Raw genomic sequence first — 13,171 nt, forward strand, 5'->3', positions numbered from 1 at the left:
TCTAACAGGAAGGAAAAGCAGTGTGACAGCTGTGCCAGGGGAAAGAGTAGCCTGCATGGAAATCTTTGAAATAAAACCAGATATCTTTTCTACAATGCAGTTTGTCAGTTCAGGTTCCTAGGAAAAATTGTGTAGCATGGATATGCTGAGAAATCAGACCAGGTCATCACCTTTAAATCCCCTCTCTTTTAGATTTTGATTTTACTATTGTTTTACTACACTAAATGTTGCAACTCTATTAACTTGGGAACTAATGATAAACAAAGTCTGCTATAGTTGGGCTTAGCAACTGGGAATATCAGAGAAGGTGACAGATTCAGGAGTATCAAAATTACCTTGGGTCACCAATATGTAGCAGCTGTAAAAGACAAATGTGATCTGCAGCTATATCTGTCAGAGTATTCCAAGAGAAATGGGGAAGAACTAGTGTCAGGCACATGGCTCTGGTGCTTAGGAAATACTGATTCAAACCAGAACAGCTGCAGGAAAGGAAAGGGAATTTAAAGCCTAAGAGATAGAAAAACTGTGGCTTGTTTGGCTTAGAAGAAAAATCCCACAAAACCCAAAACTAAACAATCCAACAATCTCAAACTAATTAAAAAAAAAGCACGTTGATAGAATCTTTCTAAAATACAAGAAAAGGAAAGAGCTATTTAAGGTAAAGGACGACATTGGAAAAGTAGATACTCTGTTATCAAATTTAGGCTGGAAAAAAAGTCATACATTAGCAAGCCATCAACATAATTGGCTTTAAACTGGAACATTATGTTATCAGAAAAAAAATTATAGCAAGAGATGTCCATAGCAGGAGATGTTACCTGAAGACACAAAAAGTACTTTCCTGCTACTATTTCTAAGAAAAGTCCATAATTTCAAGACTGTGTTTTTGAACAAGTTGTGCTTTGAACAAGCTGAAGGTCAGCTTTGAAACAAATATATGAGCCTGTTAATTAAGAGGATTTGTTTGTGAGACACTCATTAATGTACTGAGAGAGTTTAGTTGTAGGTTGACAAACAAAAATGTTATTTTTTTCTTATTTCAGATATCCTAAGTAGCTGTATCAAATAAGAATGAGTGTGTAAACATCTTTTCAGCAGAAAAGAACAGGTTACTTACCTATTGGTTCAGCAACCTATTTGATATGCACCACATTACAAAAAATGTGCATTTAGTGCTTGTAAAGTTCTCACATGGATAGTTCTGAAAGCTGATCGAACATTTATTGTCTAAGACTACAAACACTGTGGCAGCTGAAGCATCTTCCAAACCCAGTCCATGCTGGCCACTTTCACTCTTCTCTCTAGGAAGCAGCTGCCTGCCATCCAGTTCTAGCCTCACTGCTGGGAAAATCAGCAACTACAACTGTGCTACATACAGACACTTACCTACTGAGAGCAGGAGCTACCAGCAGCATATGCTTCCCACGGAAGTCCAGGAGTTAGCTACAGTGCTCTCTACCTCATTGGTCACCTTGCCTATTTGAGTGCAGAGCTAAAACCAAAGCTCTTTTAACATTGTCATTTCTCAAGATAACTAGTGAGAGAAACATAATGCAGTGGACCTGAAAAGCTACTGGAAGTAAAAGCAAATCCTCTACCTGTCATCTCACATCCTTAGATTCTCACCTGCTCAGGACCCATGGAGGACAACCCTGATGTAGGCACAGAGGTCGCTGAGGTCATGCTGATCTGCCCTGTCATCTGGTTCATGTTGTTCATACCACTTGTGTTGGTTGCCATGGATACACTGATGTTCATGTTATTGTTGTACATGCTGGTGCTTGCTTGCTGCCCAAAATGTGGTGGGGACTGTTGTGAAAACATGCTACAGCAAGGAATGGAAAAAGCAATGTGTCAGAATGCTGAAGCCACTAAGAAACTTTAAAAAATATATCTTAAGATAGAATTTGTATATACTATCATTTATTCCACCTTCAAAGGAAAAACTAGTTTTCAGCTGCATTAATGTCTAAGGAGTTGATTTTCAAAATTTAAGGTCCCATGTCTGTGTACAAAAATGCATGCCTTTGCGTGTGAAACTATGGCAGAGTACAAATCTGTTATGCATGTGCAAGAACAGCCAATTAGCTGTTTAAAGGAGCTTTGTATGTATTTTAAAGTAAAGTTTGGAGGGAGAGGAAAGCACCTTTAACCTCCAGTGTAAGCACAGCACAGGACTGTTGAGATGAAATTGTAGACGAGGTAATAAACTTTCTTTTTTGCAAAATAGGCTATTTGCATATATGAATACCAGATTTGCACATACAATTATGGCAAGCAGGCTCACAAATATAGACATGCAAGTGTGCAGAAATTTATTTACTAGGTCTTAGCATCAGGTTTTGGAACTGTGGCACTGTAAGAAACAACAAAGTCTAAGACAATTATGTTTCTTTAAGGTGCTCATTTCTGAACAACTGAAGGAGGAGTAACTGTGGAAAACCTCATCCCAGATTTTATTCAGTTCAAGTGCTTTTTGGACAGTATCTTCCTTCCCATTATGTTGAAAGCCATAGGAGAGACTTCTTTACATTTCCTAAAATGCACTTCACTGTTTACACATCAGTTTTTTCTAGTCTTTGAGCATAATTCAACAGCTGATGAAGGAATTATTACTGACAATGTGTCTGTTTAGAGGATGTACATTAGACTAAAATACTGGAAGGGTTGCTTGTCTCAGTATCAGTGGCTGACTTTCCCTCCCTGTGAAGCACTGCTCCCACAGCTGAGGAAATCTTTCAGGGTTAACACTCAGTCTTGCACTTGGGTACTCTGTTAGGCTACTGCTGTGCACTCTGAGACCTGTTGGAGTGCAACGGCATTCTGGGCACGGGACCAAGCCCAGAAAATCCCACCATTCTCTTCCTTCCAATTCCATGTCTTTTCAGGCCACCTCATCCCATTTTTAAGTTGTTATCTGGATGGCTGAAAGAGTACACTACAGATCATTGTGAATACTCAGTGGCTTGTGTAAGCACATTTGACATGTCTCTGCTGTAGAGCTGCAGTTTAGCAAAGCCAACCTTTGGACTTATGGAACTGCCTCCGCTGCCATTTTTGGCAGGAGCCACAACAGTGGCAGCTATGCCTCCTGTAGATGCTTCAGGAAGACTGTGAGGATGAGGCATTGACAAAGATGAGGATAAGAGATAAATCAGCTGCTTTAGGGGGAAATTTACTTGGATTAGATTCATCAGTAAAATACTGGTGTTTTGGGTTTATTAAATCTTTGTCAACTAGCAGGAAAAAAGATTTGTTGCTGTGGTAGGACAGTAAGCCTGAGAATTTCAGGATGACAAAAGCACTGTGCTAGAGACAGCTGTGTGCACCCCAGGGCCAACTAATTCAGGCTGTACCTGGTAGCTCCTCCCATCTTCCAAGGAAAAGCTCAGATCGCTGCCATCTGGAAGCTCATTGCTACCTACTGATAGTGTTCAACATCCAACCCATTTGATTTGGACAGATTTGATTATTAGAGCTACACCCACTGGGGCAGGGGCCTCAGCTGAAAAGGTGACTGCATGCATGAGGTATTGCCACAATGCTGTCAAGGAGTGACAGCTATATGCTGACCCCCAGCATGTGCAAGCACTAATGGGCTGAACCTGGGTACACTCCAGCATTTAAAGTGAGAGGTGATAATCCAGTCACTGCAATTCCAGAGCACTAGGGAATGCATAGGCTCTGGTTTAGCTGATCCAGCCATGTGGAAAGCAGTGTGGGATGAAAATCATATGCAGAAGAAATGCATCCACACAAACGTTGAGGGCTGGAGTTCACTGTGCAGCACAGGTGCTTCTTAAAGGCACACAGTGTTTGATCAGTTATAACAGACAAAGCAATGCATTGCATGGATGCAGGTCTTTTAGCTCAGCACTCACTTTGCCTTGTATGAAGACAGAATTTAAACCAATTCGTCAAGCCAAATTGAAAAGAAATCTCTTTTAGGATAGATAACAACAGACAAACATGAAAACAGTTACATAAAAAGAGCCCATAAATAAGTGTAGACCATAAATGACCCCATTACTCTGTGTGTTCATTTTGGTTTTCTTCTGGATTTACCTGTTACCACCTATATTCCCTTGTGCCCACCCATTCATCTCCGTAGAGGACTGATAGGCAGGATTAGCCTGAGTCTGCTGAATCATGGGGCTTTGAGTGTGAGCCAGCCTTGGTGACATCAGTGGACTCTGAGGAGTGGTAGCCCCTGTGAAGCCTGGATCGGGCTGCTGACTAATACCTGAAGAAGAAAATGAGAATTTTACCCACTGTACATTGAGAGTTAAAACAAACCAAGAGCTCATACCTGCAGATATGTCTTTACACAGTCTTACTCTTATAATCTGGTAAGAGCAGATACCAAATTTAGAGTTGGATGGACATAATTTGTTATAACAGCAGAACTTTCACATAACATATTATTTAATATAATTGCAACATAACTTATACAGTAGGTATAAATAAAGAAACTGCATAACAATAACTGTATGGAGGTAACTGCCCAGAACAAACTTTGTGGCTTTGTAAAACAAAGAAAGGAAACTGTATTATCATATTACACATTGGGTTAGGGGTAGGAAATGGAATCCTTCTCTAAAATCGATTTATATTACTTAAATTGAAGAGCTTTTTGTTTAGTTCACTCAAAATTCAGAATCCATCAAGCAAATACGTACACACACGTGTTTGTGTTGTGAGTACACATATTTATCTGCATACATCTACATATAAACAAACACACACTGCACTTCTGCTGCTGCTCACAGAAAGAGCAGTGCTGGAGAGTAACTGGTACAAGAGCTAGGAAAGTGGAACCTCTAAGGTGTCCAAACTGCCATGTTTTCCACTGTTCCCAGGCAGTCAGGCAAAAGCCTGTGGACCAGGGGCTCGGAGCCAGCATTGAGGGGAGCATGGGGAGCAAGGACTGACAAAATGCACTGAGGAGGAGTGGAACCAGTACCGTAGTTTGGAGGAAATGGAAACTGCTGTGCATTTGCCTGCGGGATGCGTGGGTTGCTCATGGTTGCTGGGATGCCACCGGTGGCCACCATGCTGGGGGTCATGCTCAAGCCTTGCCCTCGCATCATCAGCGTCCTCTGCTGCACCTGCTGCTGCTGCTGCTGCATCTGCCGCTGCCGCAGGTGCTGGCTCAGGATCTCCCGCTGCCTCTGTGCCAGCATCTGTGCATTGATGGGGCCCTGGGGGAAAAGCAGACACCCATCAACAACCCTTCCGAGGCAACACAACCAGCACAGACATCTCCACTAGGGCAATCCCAAAGATTCCAGTTTTCACACCCCCCCCCCCCCCATCACACAACTAACAAAAAATAAAGCAGGAGGGCATAATCTTTCTAATACTTCTGCTGGGAAAGACTTCCAACAGTGCAAAAGTCAGTAACTGAAATAATACCAGTGTTTAAGACTGCAGTGATTTGTATTTGCAAACGGAGTAACTCATTAAAAACACACATCTTTAGGAAATGAGAGGCATGGTTAAAAATGCAGTTATATCAAATGTTTATTAAACAATCATCCAGCCCATGTAAAAATGGGAATGACTCTCAGGAATAAAACAGCAGAATACTCCCTATCACACAGATTGCAATATTTGTATTGAAACTGTACTTGCCACATAGCATTACTATTGTATTATGTTGGGGCAAGAAATCAAAAAAAAAGTTACTATCTTTTTTAAAAGCTATTATTTTTCTCACCTGTGTTGGCACTCCAGTTCTCAAAGACAGATTCATATTGGAGACGCTGCTGATCTGATTTATCAGTGGCTGTCGATTCTAAAGAGAAAAAAACCAAACCACCCCGACACCAAAACCCAAAGGTTTTTAGAAGGAATGGGAAAAAAAGAAGTGTTACATACAGAGTCATACAGACCTACTTCCCTGACCAGCTGTCTGTAGATCTAGCCTTACATTTCCAAGCAGTGACTAATTTTCCTCCTCAAATCCTACCAATATTCACAGAATGCTGTTTCTTAAAGAGATAATACAGCATAAAAATAACAACACAGACACTACGCTGTTTATACCAAACATGCTCCCTTCATAGTTCCTGTTCTTTTTCACTCTGGGACTGGACTGTTGAGGTTGACTCCAAATTAGACCTTATCCTGATGACTGAAAGCAGGAATGTTCTTTCCTCCTTAAATACAAAAAGCATTGATATCTCACTGGTAGTACTACAAACCTATGTATTTAAAAATGAAACAAGAAACAAGAACTTAATTCTCAGAAGCAGATCAAGGCCAAGGGAAAAAAACAAACCAACTATGTAGGATGTAGGTAACAGGCAGCAAGAAAAGCACTTAGATTGATGGAAGAGTCAAGATACAAGAAATAGAAAAAGACGGATATAACAAAAAGCACCAATGTAACCTTGAGATCTAGGCTTAAATACTGGTCATGTCTTGCATCGCATTATACAAAGAATAATGTGAAGATGCCAAAAAAGAAGATCAAAAAAGAGAATGTGCAAGGCACTATCGTTTCAAAAACTCATTATGGCTCCTGTAAAATTTTAGGTTAAAGACCCTGTCTACTTGGGGCAAGCTGATGCCCAGGAGAGCTGGGCAGGGCAGGGCTGTACCTGCTGGGCCTGGAGGCGGTGCTGCAGCTGGAGGCGCAGCTGGTTGGGCTGGTTCTGCACGATGCCGGCGGGGCGCAGGCCGGGCCGGGGCTGCATGCGCAGGGCGGTGTACCCCGGGCGCTGCCCCATTCCGTGGAAACCGGGGTCCTGCATGGGCGCGTAGCTGCCCTGTGCCATCTGCGCCTGCGCCGCGTACTGCTGCGAGAACACCGGCGCCTTCTGCTCCAGCAGCATGCCCGACTCCTGGCTCGGGAAGGTCTCGGGGTCAACAGCTTGGCTCTGCAGAAACACACCAACAATAGGAACAGTTGGTGGGACACGGCTTTCCAGAGGATTATGCGGGACTAATACAGACAGCCTGCGAAAACAACCTTCTAGGATGCGAATGTTTTGAAACAGAAAACTTCATTATCTTCCTTTATCTCAATATAAAACTTAAAAAATAAACCAAATTGAAATTGTACATTTCAGTATCAGAACACATTCACAGAGACAAATTATTGCTCTCCCTTTTCCTTTTTTTTGTTGATTTTTTTTTTAAACAAAACCCCACAATATTTCTTGTGTTCTTTGCACAGACCTTGTATTACTCTTCTAATGAATGAAAACCTGAAATGACAAAATGCTAGATCAGAATCTGTAAATGAAGTGATGCCAGCATATTTTTTGCCATTGAATCTGAGATAAATCCAAAGGTATTACAAATGAATAAGTAGATTTTTATCAGTATCTTTAAACAAAATAATGACTTCAAATAAAGATGCCTGAAACTATTACAGAAGCTAATGTGAACAGAGTGCCTAATTCTTTGAGGGCACTTTTGCACTAACTGATTATCCATTAGCATAAATAAACTAACACAATTCTAAATTCTATTCTAGATACTCCCCTAATATTTGCTCTAGCCAGAATAATTTTATAGCTTATTCCACACTGACCTTGAAAATGAAGTTAATGTAAATTTCAGTGCCCTCATGAAAGAAAGTCTTTAAGCTGCTGTAAAATGTTCGAAGGCTATTTTAAAAAACATGCTTTAAAATGAAGCAGTTCTCTTATCTGCAAGATCCTTTAACTGTTTCCACTGAATTATTAATTAAATAGAAACATATTTACTGCTTAGTTTGAAATAAACCATTATTCATAATTTTTGGTGGTGGCATTCCAAAACCTATATAATGTTGCATGAAAGTTTCATACCACAAAATTGAAGTTCACTAATAAATTGTATCTCCAGCTCTACACCTCACTGACTTCTGTGTTGTACCAAATAGGCTTGGAGATAGCTTTCTCATGTTCAAAGCAGAATTTTGTTGGTCCTATTTCATATCTAAAGTGCAGAGCTAGTTCAGAAGTTATGTGCAGGGTGCTGATGAGTGCTGGGGAATGAAATGGGTATTGCAGGCTCCTCTGAGAATATTAAGTCATTATACAGACATATGCTGATTTTGGAAATAAAATTCTGATGCCAGAAATGTCAGGAACTAACTTTTTCTCAAAAAACTTTGATTTTTACCACTTTTTTTTTTGCACTACATAAGACTGAAACAGGCAAGAACACAATGGAAGTCAACAAAAGTAACTGTGGGGAACAATGGATGGAAAAGCACAGAACAAAGTGTAGCAAGCATGCTCATAATTTAGAAAAAAAAATTGCAGTTGAAGTGCTTGGAATGAAATCAACGGCCTCAGATAAAACTCATCCCTTAACACACATTAATCAACTAAGGAAAAAACCATGGGTGAATTTACACATCTCAGGTTTGCTAATCCAAAAGCTTGTTGCCTCTATCATACTAAACTCTTGATCCTGCTCCTCTGCTCCTAGGTCTTCACAATTTTATTTTCCTCTTTCCTATATACTCTGTTGGTGGCCATGATCTTACCTTTGTCCCCCTACAGCTGTTCCTCTGACCACTATATTTTTGTTTTGGTTAGTTTAGTTGCATAAAGCAGTTGCATAAAGAAGGAGATCTAGGTGAGGGTGGCAGGGGAGAGGAAGAAAGACTAAACCAGGGGCCGAGGGAAGGTTTTCAGGTGATGCTGAGCCATTAAATGGACTTCCACCATCCTAGCTTGCAAGAAGTGTTTTATAATCTCCTTTTTCAACTCCACCTTGACAACGTATCTTATAAAAGCAATATCTAATGCAGGCAAAATACCATGGTATTTTTTGGTATACCTGGCTCACTAGTTCTGGTATTCCCAGAGCCCTGTCGATTTCTTCTAAACCATCAAAATTCCTTAATGCCATGTAAAGCTGATCCAGGAGAGCACCCTCATCACTTGGTGACTCTGATGAAGGATGGTTACACAAGAGATCATCTGGTGAGCTGCCAAATGGTTGCCTGTGAAAACATGAACACAGGGTTGGTAAACAGCTGCTGGAAAACATGAACTAATATCAGAGGATTAGTACTCAAATAGAACTAACAAGTGGAGACAGAAATTATTGTAATTGCTGCCACTTTTGTTTAGAAAGTTATTCTGGATGGAAGTTATGCTACCCAAAGAATAATTAAACAGTGTGATTAATGCCTGCCAAGACTCTACAAGCATGGTATATCTGACAAGCAAGGAAGCCCACCAAAAGTAGCTCAAGCACTGACTGCATATCACCGGGTCAACAGAGGAACAGAGAAGTCACTATACAATACAGTCACTGAAGACAGAAGGCTAAATAACTGTTTTTTAAAAACTAGTTGTAACTTTGAATGTCTCATGTCAGGTCAAGTATACCATCACAAGTAGTGCTCATTTCCATAGACTCTCCCCTTAGTTGGTTTTCTATCAGGCTAAACAAGCCAAAGAGGTCACAGATGGGTCTGTGGATTGTCTGAGCTCACAAAAACTGAACATCTGGAAGAGTGGGGCAGAAGCATGAGGGAGCAGGGAGAAAAGGACACTGCCCTTTTTGCAGCAAAACACTCAACCTAAATGCACACTTGGGTACCAGTTTATATACTTGGTTATGTGCCTTGGAAGGACATCAGCAAGAATTTGGATACTGTCAGGCAGCATGTGATGGCTCTATAAATCCTGCTTACCTCACCCCTGTATTTTGTATGCGAAGCACACTCGCAGTTACAAAGGCAGAATAAAGGTTTATTATAAACCCAAAGGACAAAACTTCCCGAGAAATGAACTAAATCTGAAATAACACCTTATCTGCAGCCAAAGGACACGTTTTTGTTCTGCAGTTCACACACTTGCCCTGCTTCATGCACACTACCACAAAACTGCAGTAGAAAATATAAAGAGCAGAGCATTCTGCAGGCAAGGGCAGCTACAATATGCACATCAGGGAAGAATCACATCCCAGATAATTATTCAGAGACAACAAAAGCTGTCACCCATGGAGGGAGGAAAAGCACTATATGTGAACCCTTTTTACATGTCTGTTTAGAAAAAAAACAAAGAAACATGTTTGTGTATTTAATTTCCATAATGAGATATATGGTTGCCATGGAAGTCTAATCTCTATGTCAAAGCTAAGCAGGAGAGCTGCATCGTCAGGCTACACACTGAATGAACTCAAAGGATGGCAAGCAGGAAAACTAATAAAAATATATTCTTTTTAACTGGATCCCAGACAGTAAAAAAAAAAAAAGAAGAATATATGACACACCTTTAAAACATTGCAAAGTATTAATCAAACTCACATACAGGGAAATAATCTTTAATTCCCACAGATGAAATTATAAATTAGCAAAAGGGAAGAGCAAAAAAAATCCTTTCATTCAAATTGCTTACAAACTCTAAAGATAACTTATAAGAAGGGATGTATTATATGGAAAAACAATTGATGAGGCTAGCAAAAAAAACCCTCCTTGAAATTGCAAACAAGCGTGAACACACATGCTAAAAAAACCCCTAAAACCTTTTTCAAATTCTGTATATTAAAAACGACAGTTAGTTATAATTTCTCAATTTCTTTTATGTACCCCAATGACAATTTTAATTTTTCATTTAAGAATTATTCTTACTCATTTAGTACACAGCAACAATCAGATTATAAAAATACCAATCTTGCAGATTAATAAAGCAAGAAATGGCAGCAACAACCAATTAATCATCTCCAGTTGGGGTATAAATGATCAAAATATTGTTACTTTCAGATGCAATGCAATGGGAATTTTTTCCACCATCTTCAGCTATAAGGAAATTACGAGAAATGCAAAGGTTAAAAAATGGAAGAAGTAACTGCCTGGCTTGCTGACCAGTCATGACCCTGTGTTTTCTTTTAAGGTGTAATTTTTAAAGTGAATAATTCAGTTATACAAAGAGTGCATTTTGCATATGGATATGCTAACTGAGTGAAACACTAGGAAATATCTCGAAAAACATGGAATATAACAAAGAAATTGCCACATATATTTATGGATAATATTTTCAAACATCCTAATGAAAACTAAGAGAATGTAGTCAGAAGATTAACATTTTTTTTTCAAACACACATTTTTTCCAAATGTATCCACTTTGTTTTCTTTTCAGTGATCCTCCGATTTATTACTTACACAATTGAAAATATTTCAGCATTCTGCACTTGCTTGTCCATTTTGCATTCCTTAGACATTCCATAATATACAGAGTCTCTCTAAAGCAAGCTGCCAACCTTTTGGAGAATACATGGCTCTTTCTTAAGAAGTGTAAGCTGCTTATAACACTTGTGCCATCATTTAAAAGTCTTGATGACGAGTGAAGTTATTAATACATTACATAGGAGTTAATGAGTTGTGACCAAACTGCAGTTCTGATTACCTGAGGAGGAGGTAACTTCAGGGAAGAGGCAGCCTTCCCTTCACTTCATCTTTCCTTCCTCCTCTTTTACAGAATTTAGGTCAATTAAAAAAACCCAAACAAAACATAATTAACCATGTCTCACATCACTGAAAATGCTACCCCACTGCAGGAAGGGACAGATATTACGACTTTGTAGTCATGGCTAATACTACTGGCACTCTTCCACATTTAGTGTTAAGTGTAATAGTTAACAATAAGAACAGCAAAATCAGACACAATCATGTCCACATTAATGCTCCAGAGGTGAAAAATGGTGCAACTATACCTCAAGTGCTGGCAGCATTCACTGTGATACAGAACTTTCAATTCATTCAACATATTACATGACAAAGAGAGCAAAATAATACCATTAATATTATTGGAACACACATAGATTTCATGAGCACAAAATAATACAAATAACAAATTGATGCATATTTGGTGAATGTTTTATGTAGAACTTTGTTTCCATGAGGTGTATAAATCATAGGCCTGCAAAATCTCTCTGTGTTCTGATGTGACACCAAGACTCACCTGTTCTGATTACCAAAAGTTGCCTGTTCTATAGGCAACATGCTGTCTGGCCATGGCGCAGTCTGATTTGGAGGTGCCTGCTGTTGGCTATACTGAGGTCCTCCTATGTTCATTTCCAATTCAGATGGCCCTAATCAAGAAAAAACAACCATATAACTTTTCTGAAGAGAAGCTACTTTCATGTTAATTCTTTCAATTGAGTTACCTATGTTATGGTAAAAGCAAACGAAAGCATTACGACTCCAGCAACATTACATTTAAAAGCATCATCATTCTTTTGTTAAAATTTGCTTCTAAATTTTGAGAAAACATGAATATTCTGAAAGTGGTTCAAAATTATAAAATAGCAGATACAGCATCGTAGATGCAAAAATTAAGACAAGCATAAGAAAAAGACTGTACGTGGAGTCAATATTATAATGCACTTGCTTTAAAAGTGACCAGGAAGAATTATCATTCCGCAGCATTTCCTCTAAAAAAATCTCCACAGTCTTTAGTGAACCAAAGGCAACTTCATACCCACTTTCTTTGGTCACACAACTGTGGAGCTACAGAGCAGCAGGAACTGTCCATCTCCACACATGTGTTAAAATTTAGTGGTTTAGGCACCTCCTTTCCCACATCCACAGGAAAATTCCACTGTGAAATACAGTTCTTATCAAATCTATAAATGAAGCGAGGATTTTTTTAAATTTCCTTTTTTTTCTCCTGCTTCATCTTTAGCAACCCAGCGTGCACCAGAAGGAACAGCTCCGTGTGCGACTTACCCATATTCATGACCTGAGATGGAAGCATCTGCCTGGGCCCGGGCTGGCTGCTGGGTCTCAGGGGGATGCTGGCCGTGGGGTTGCGGATCATGCCTGCCTGCACCGGCCGGTTCATGGCGCCGGCCGTGGGCGCGCAGGTCACCCTCACCGCGGGAGCCTGGCTGCCCCACTCTCCAGAGGCCATGGCGGGCCGAGGGGCATTGCCACCAATCATTCCTGCACAAAAGCCAAACACTCAGGTACCAGCACATGATCAGAATGGCCTTAACACTACTGCTTCCTGAGGAGCTGCATTTTCAGCAATACCAATCCAGTAGCTTCACTCAAAGCACACTGTACCACCACAGCTGCCCATCCAGATGTGCAAAGCTGCAGAACAACGCCTGATGCTGCTTAGGCAAGGGACTGGAGACTGTGATACATCTTACAGGAGGAAGGCCCTTTTATCATTTCCGAAATGCTGCTTAGAGTAAGTGTTCCCACATG

The 13,171-nt window shown here is 40.1% G+C and overlaps 1 protein-coding gene across 5 annotated transcripts in view; it reads right to left on the reverse strand.

Moving 5' to 3' along the window:
- The window catches only part of NCOA2 (nuclear receptor coactivator 2), a 189,176-nt gene that overhangs the window by 10,953 nt on the left and 165,052 nt on the right, over nucleotides 1-13,171 (reverse strand). For all 5 annotated transcript variants that reach the window (XM_083877665.1, XM_083877663.1, XM_083877664.1 and 2 more), the window contains 8 exons: nucleotides 12,686-12,901; nucleotides 11,919-12,048; nucleotides 8,785-8,950; nucleotides 6,606-6,884; nucleotides 5,720-5,797; nucleotides 4,964-5,201; nucleotides 4,066-4,243; nucleotides 1,627-1,825 (listed from right to left, as the gene is read on the reverse strand). In XM_083877665.1, coding sequence (XP_083733791.1) covers nucleotides 1,627-1,825; nucleotides 4,066-4,243; nucleotides 4,964-5,201; nucleotides 5,720-5,797; nucleotides 6,606-6,884; nucleotides 8,785-8,950; nucleotides 11,919-12,048; nucleotides 12,686-12,901 — 1,484 coding nt within the window. The remainder of the gene's footprint in view (nucleotides 1-1,626; nucleotides 1,826-4,065; nucleotides 4,244-4,963; nucleotides 5,202-5,719; nucleotides 5,798-6,605; nucleotides 6,885-8,784; nucleotides 8,951-11,918; nucleotides 12,049-12,685; nucleotides 12,902-13,171) is intronic.

The sequence above is a fragment of the Zosterops lateralis genome (assembly GCF_965231275.1).
Source record: "Zosterops lateralis genome assembly, chromosome: 1".
NCBI lineage: Eukaryota > Metazoa > Chordata > Aves > Passeriformes > Zosteropidae > Zosterops > Zosterops lateralis.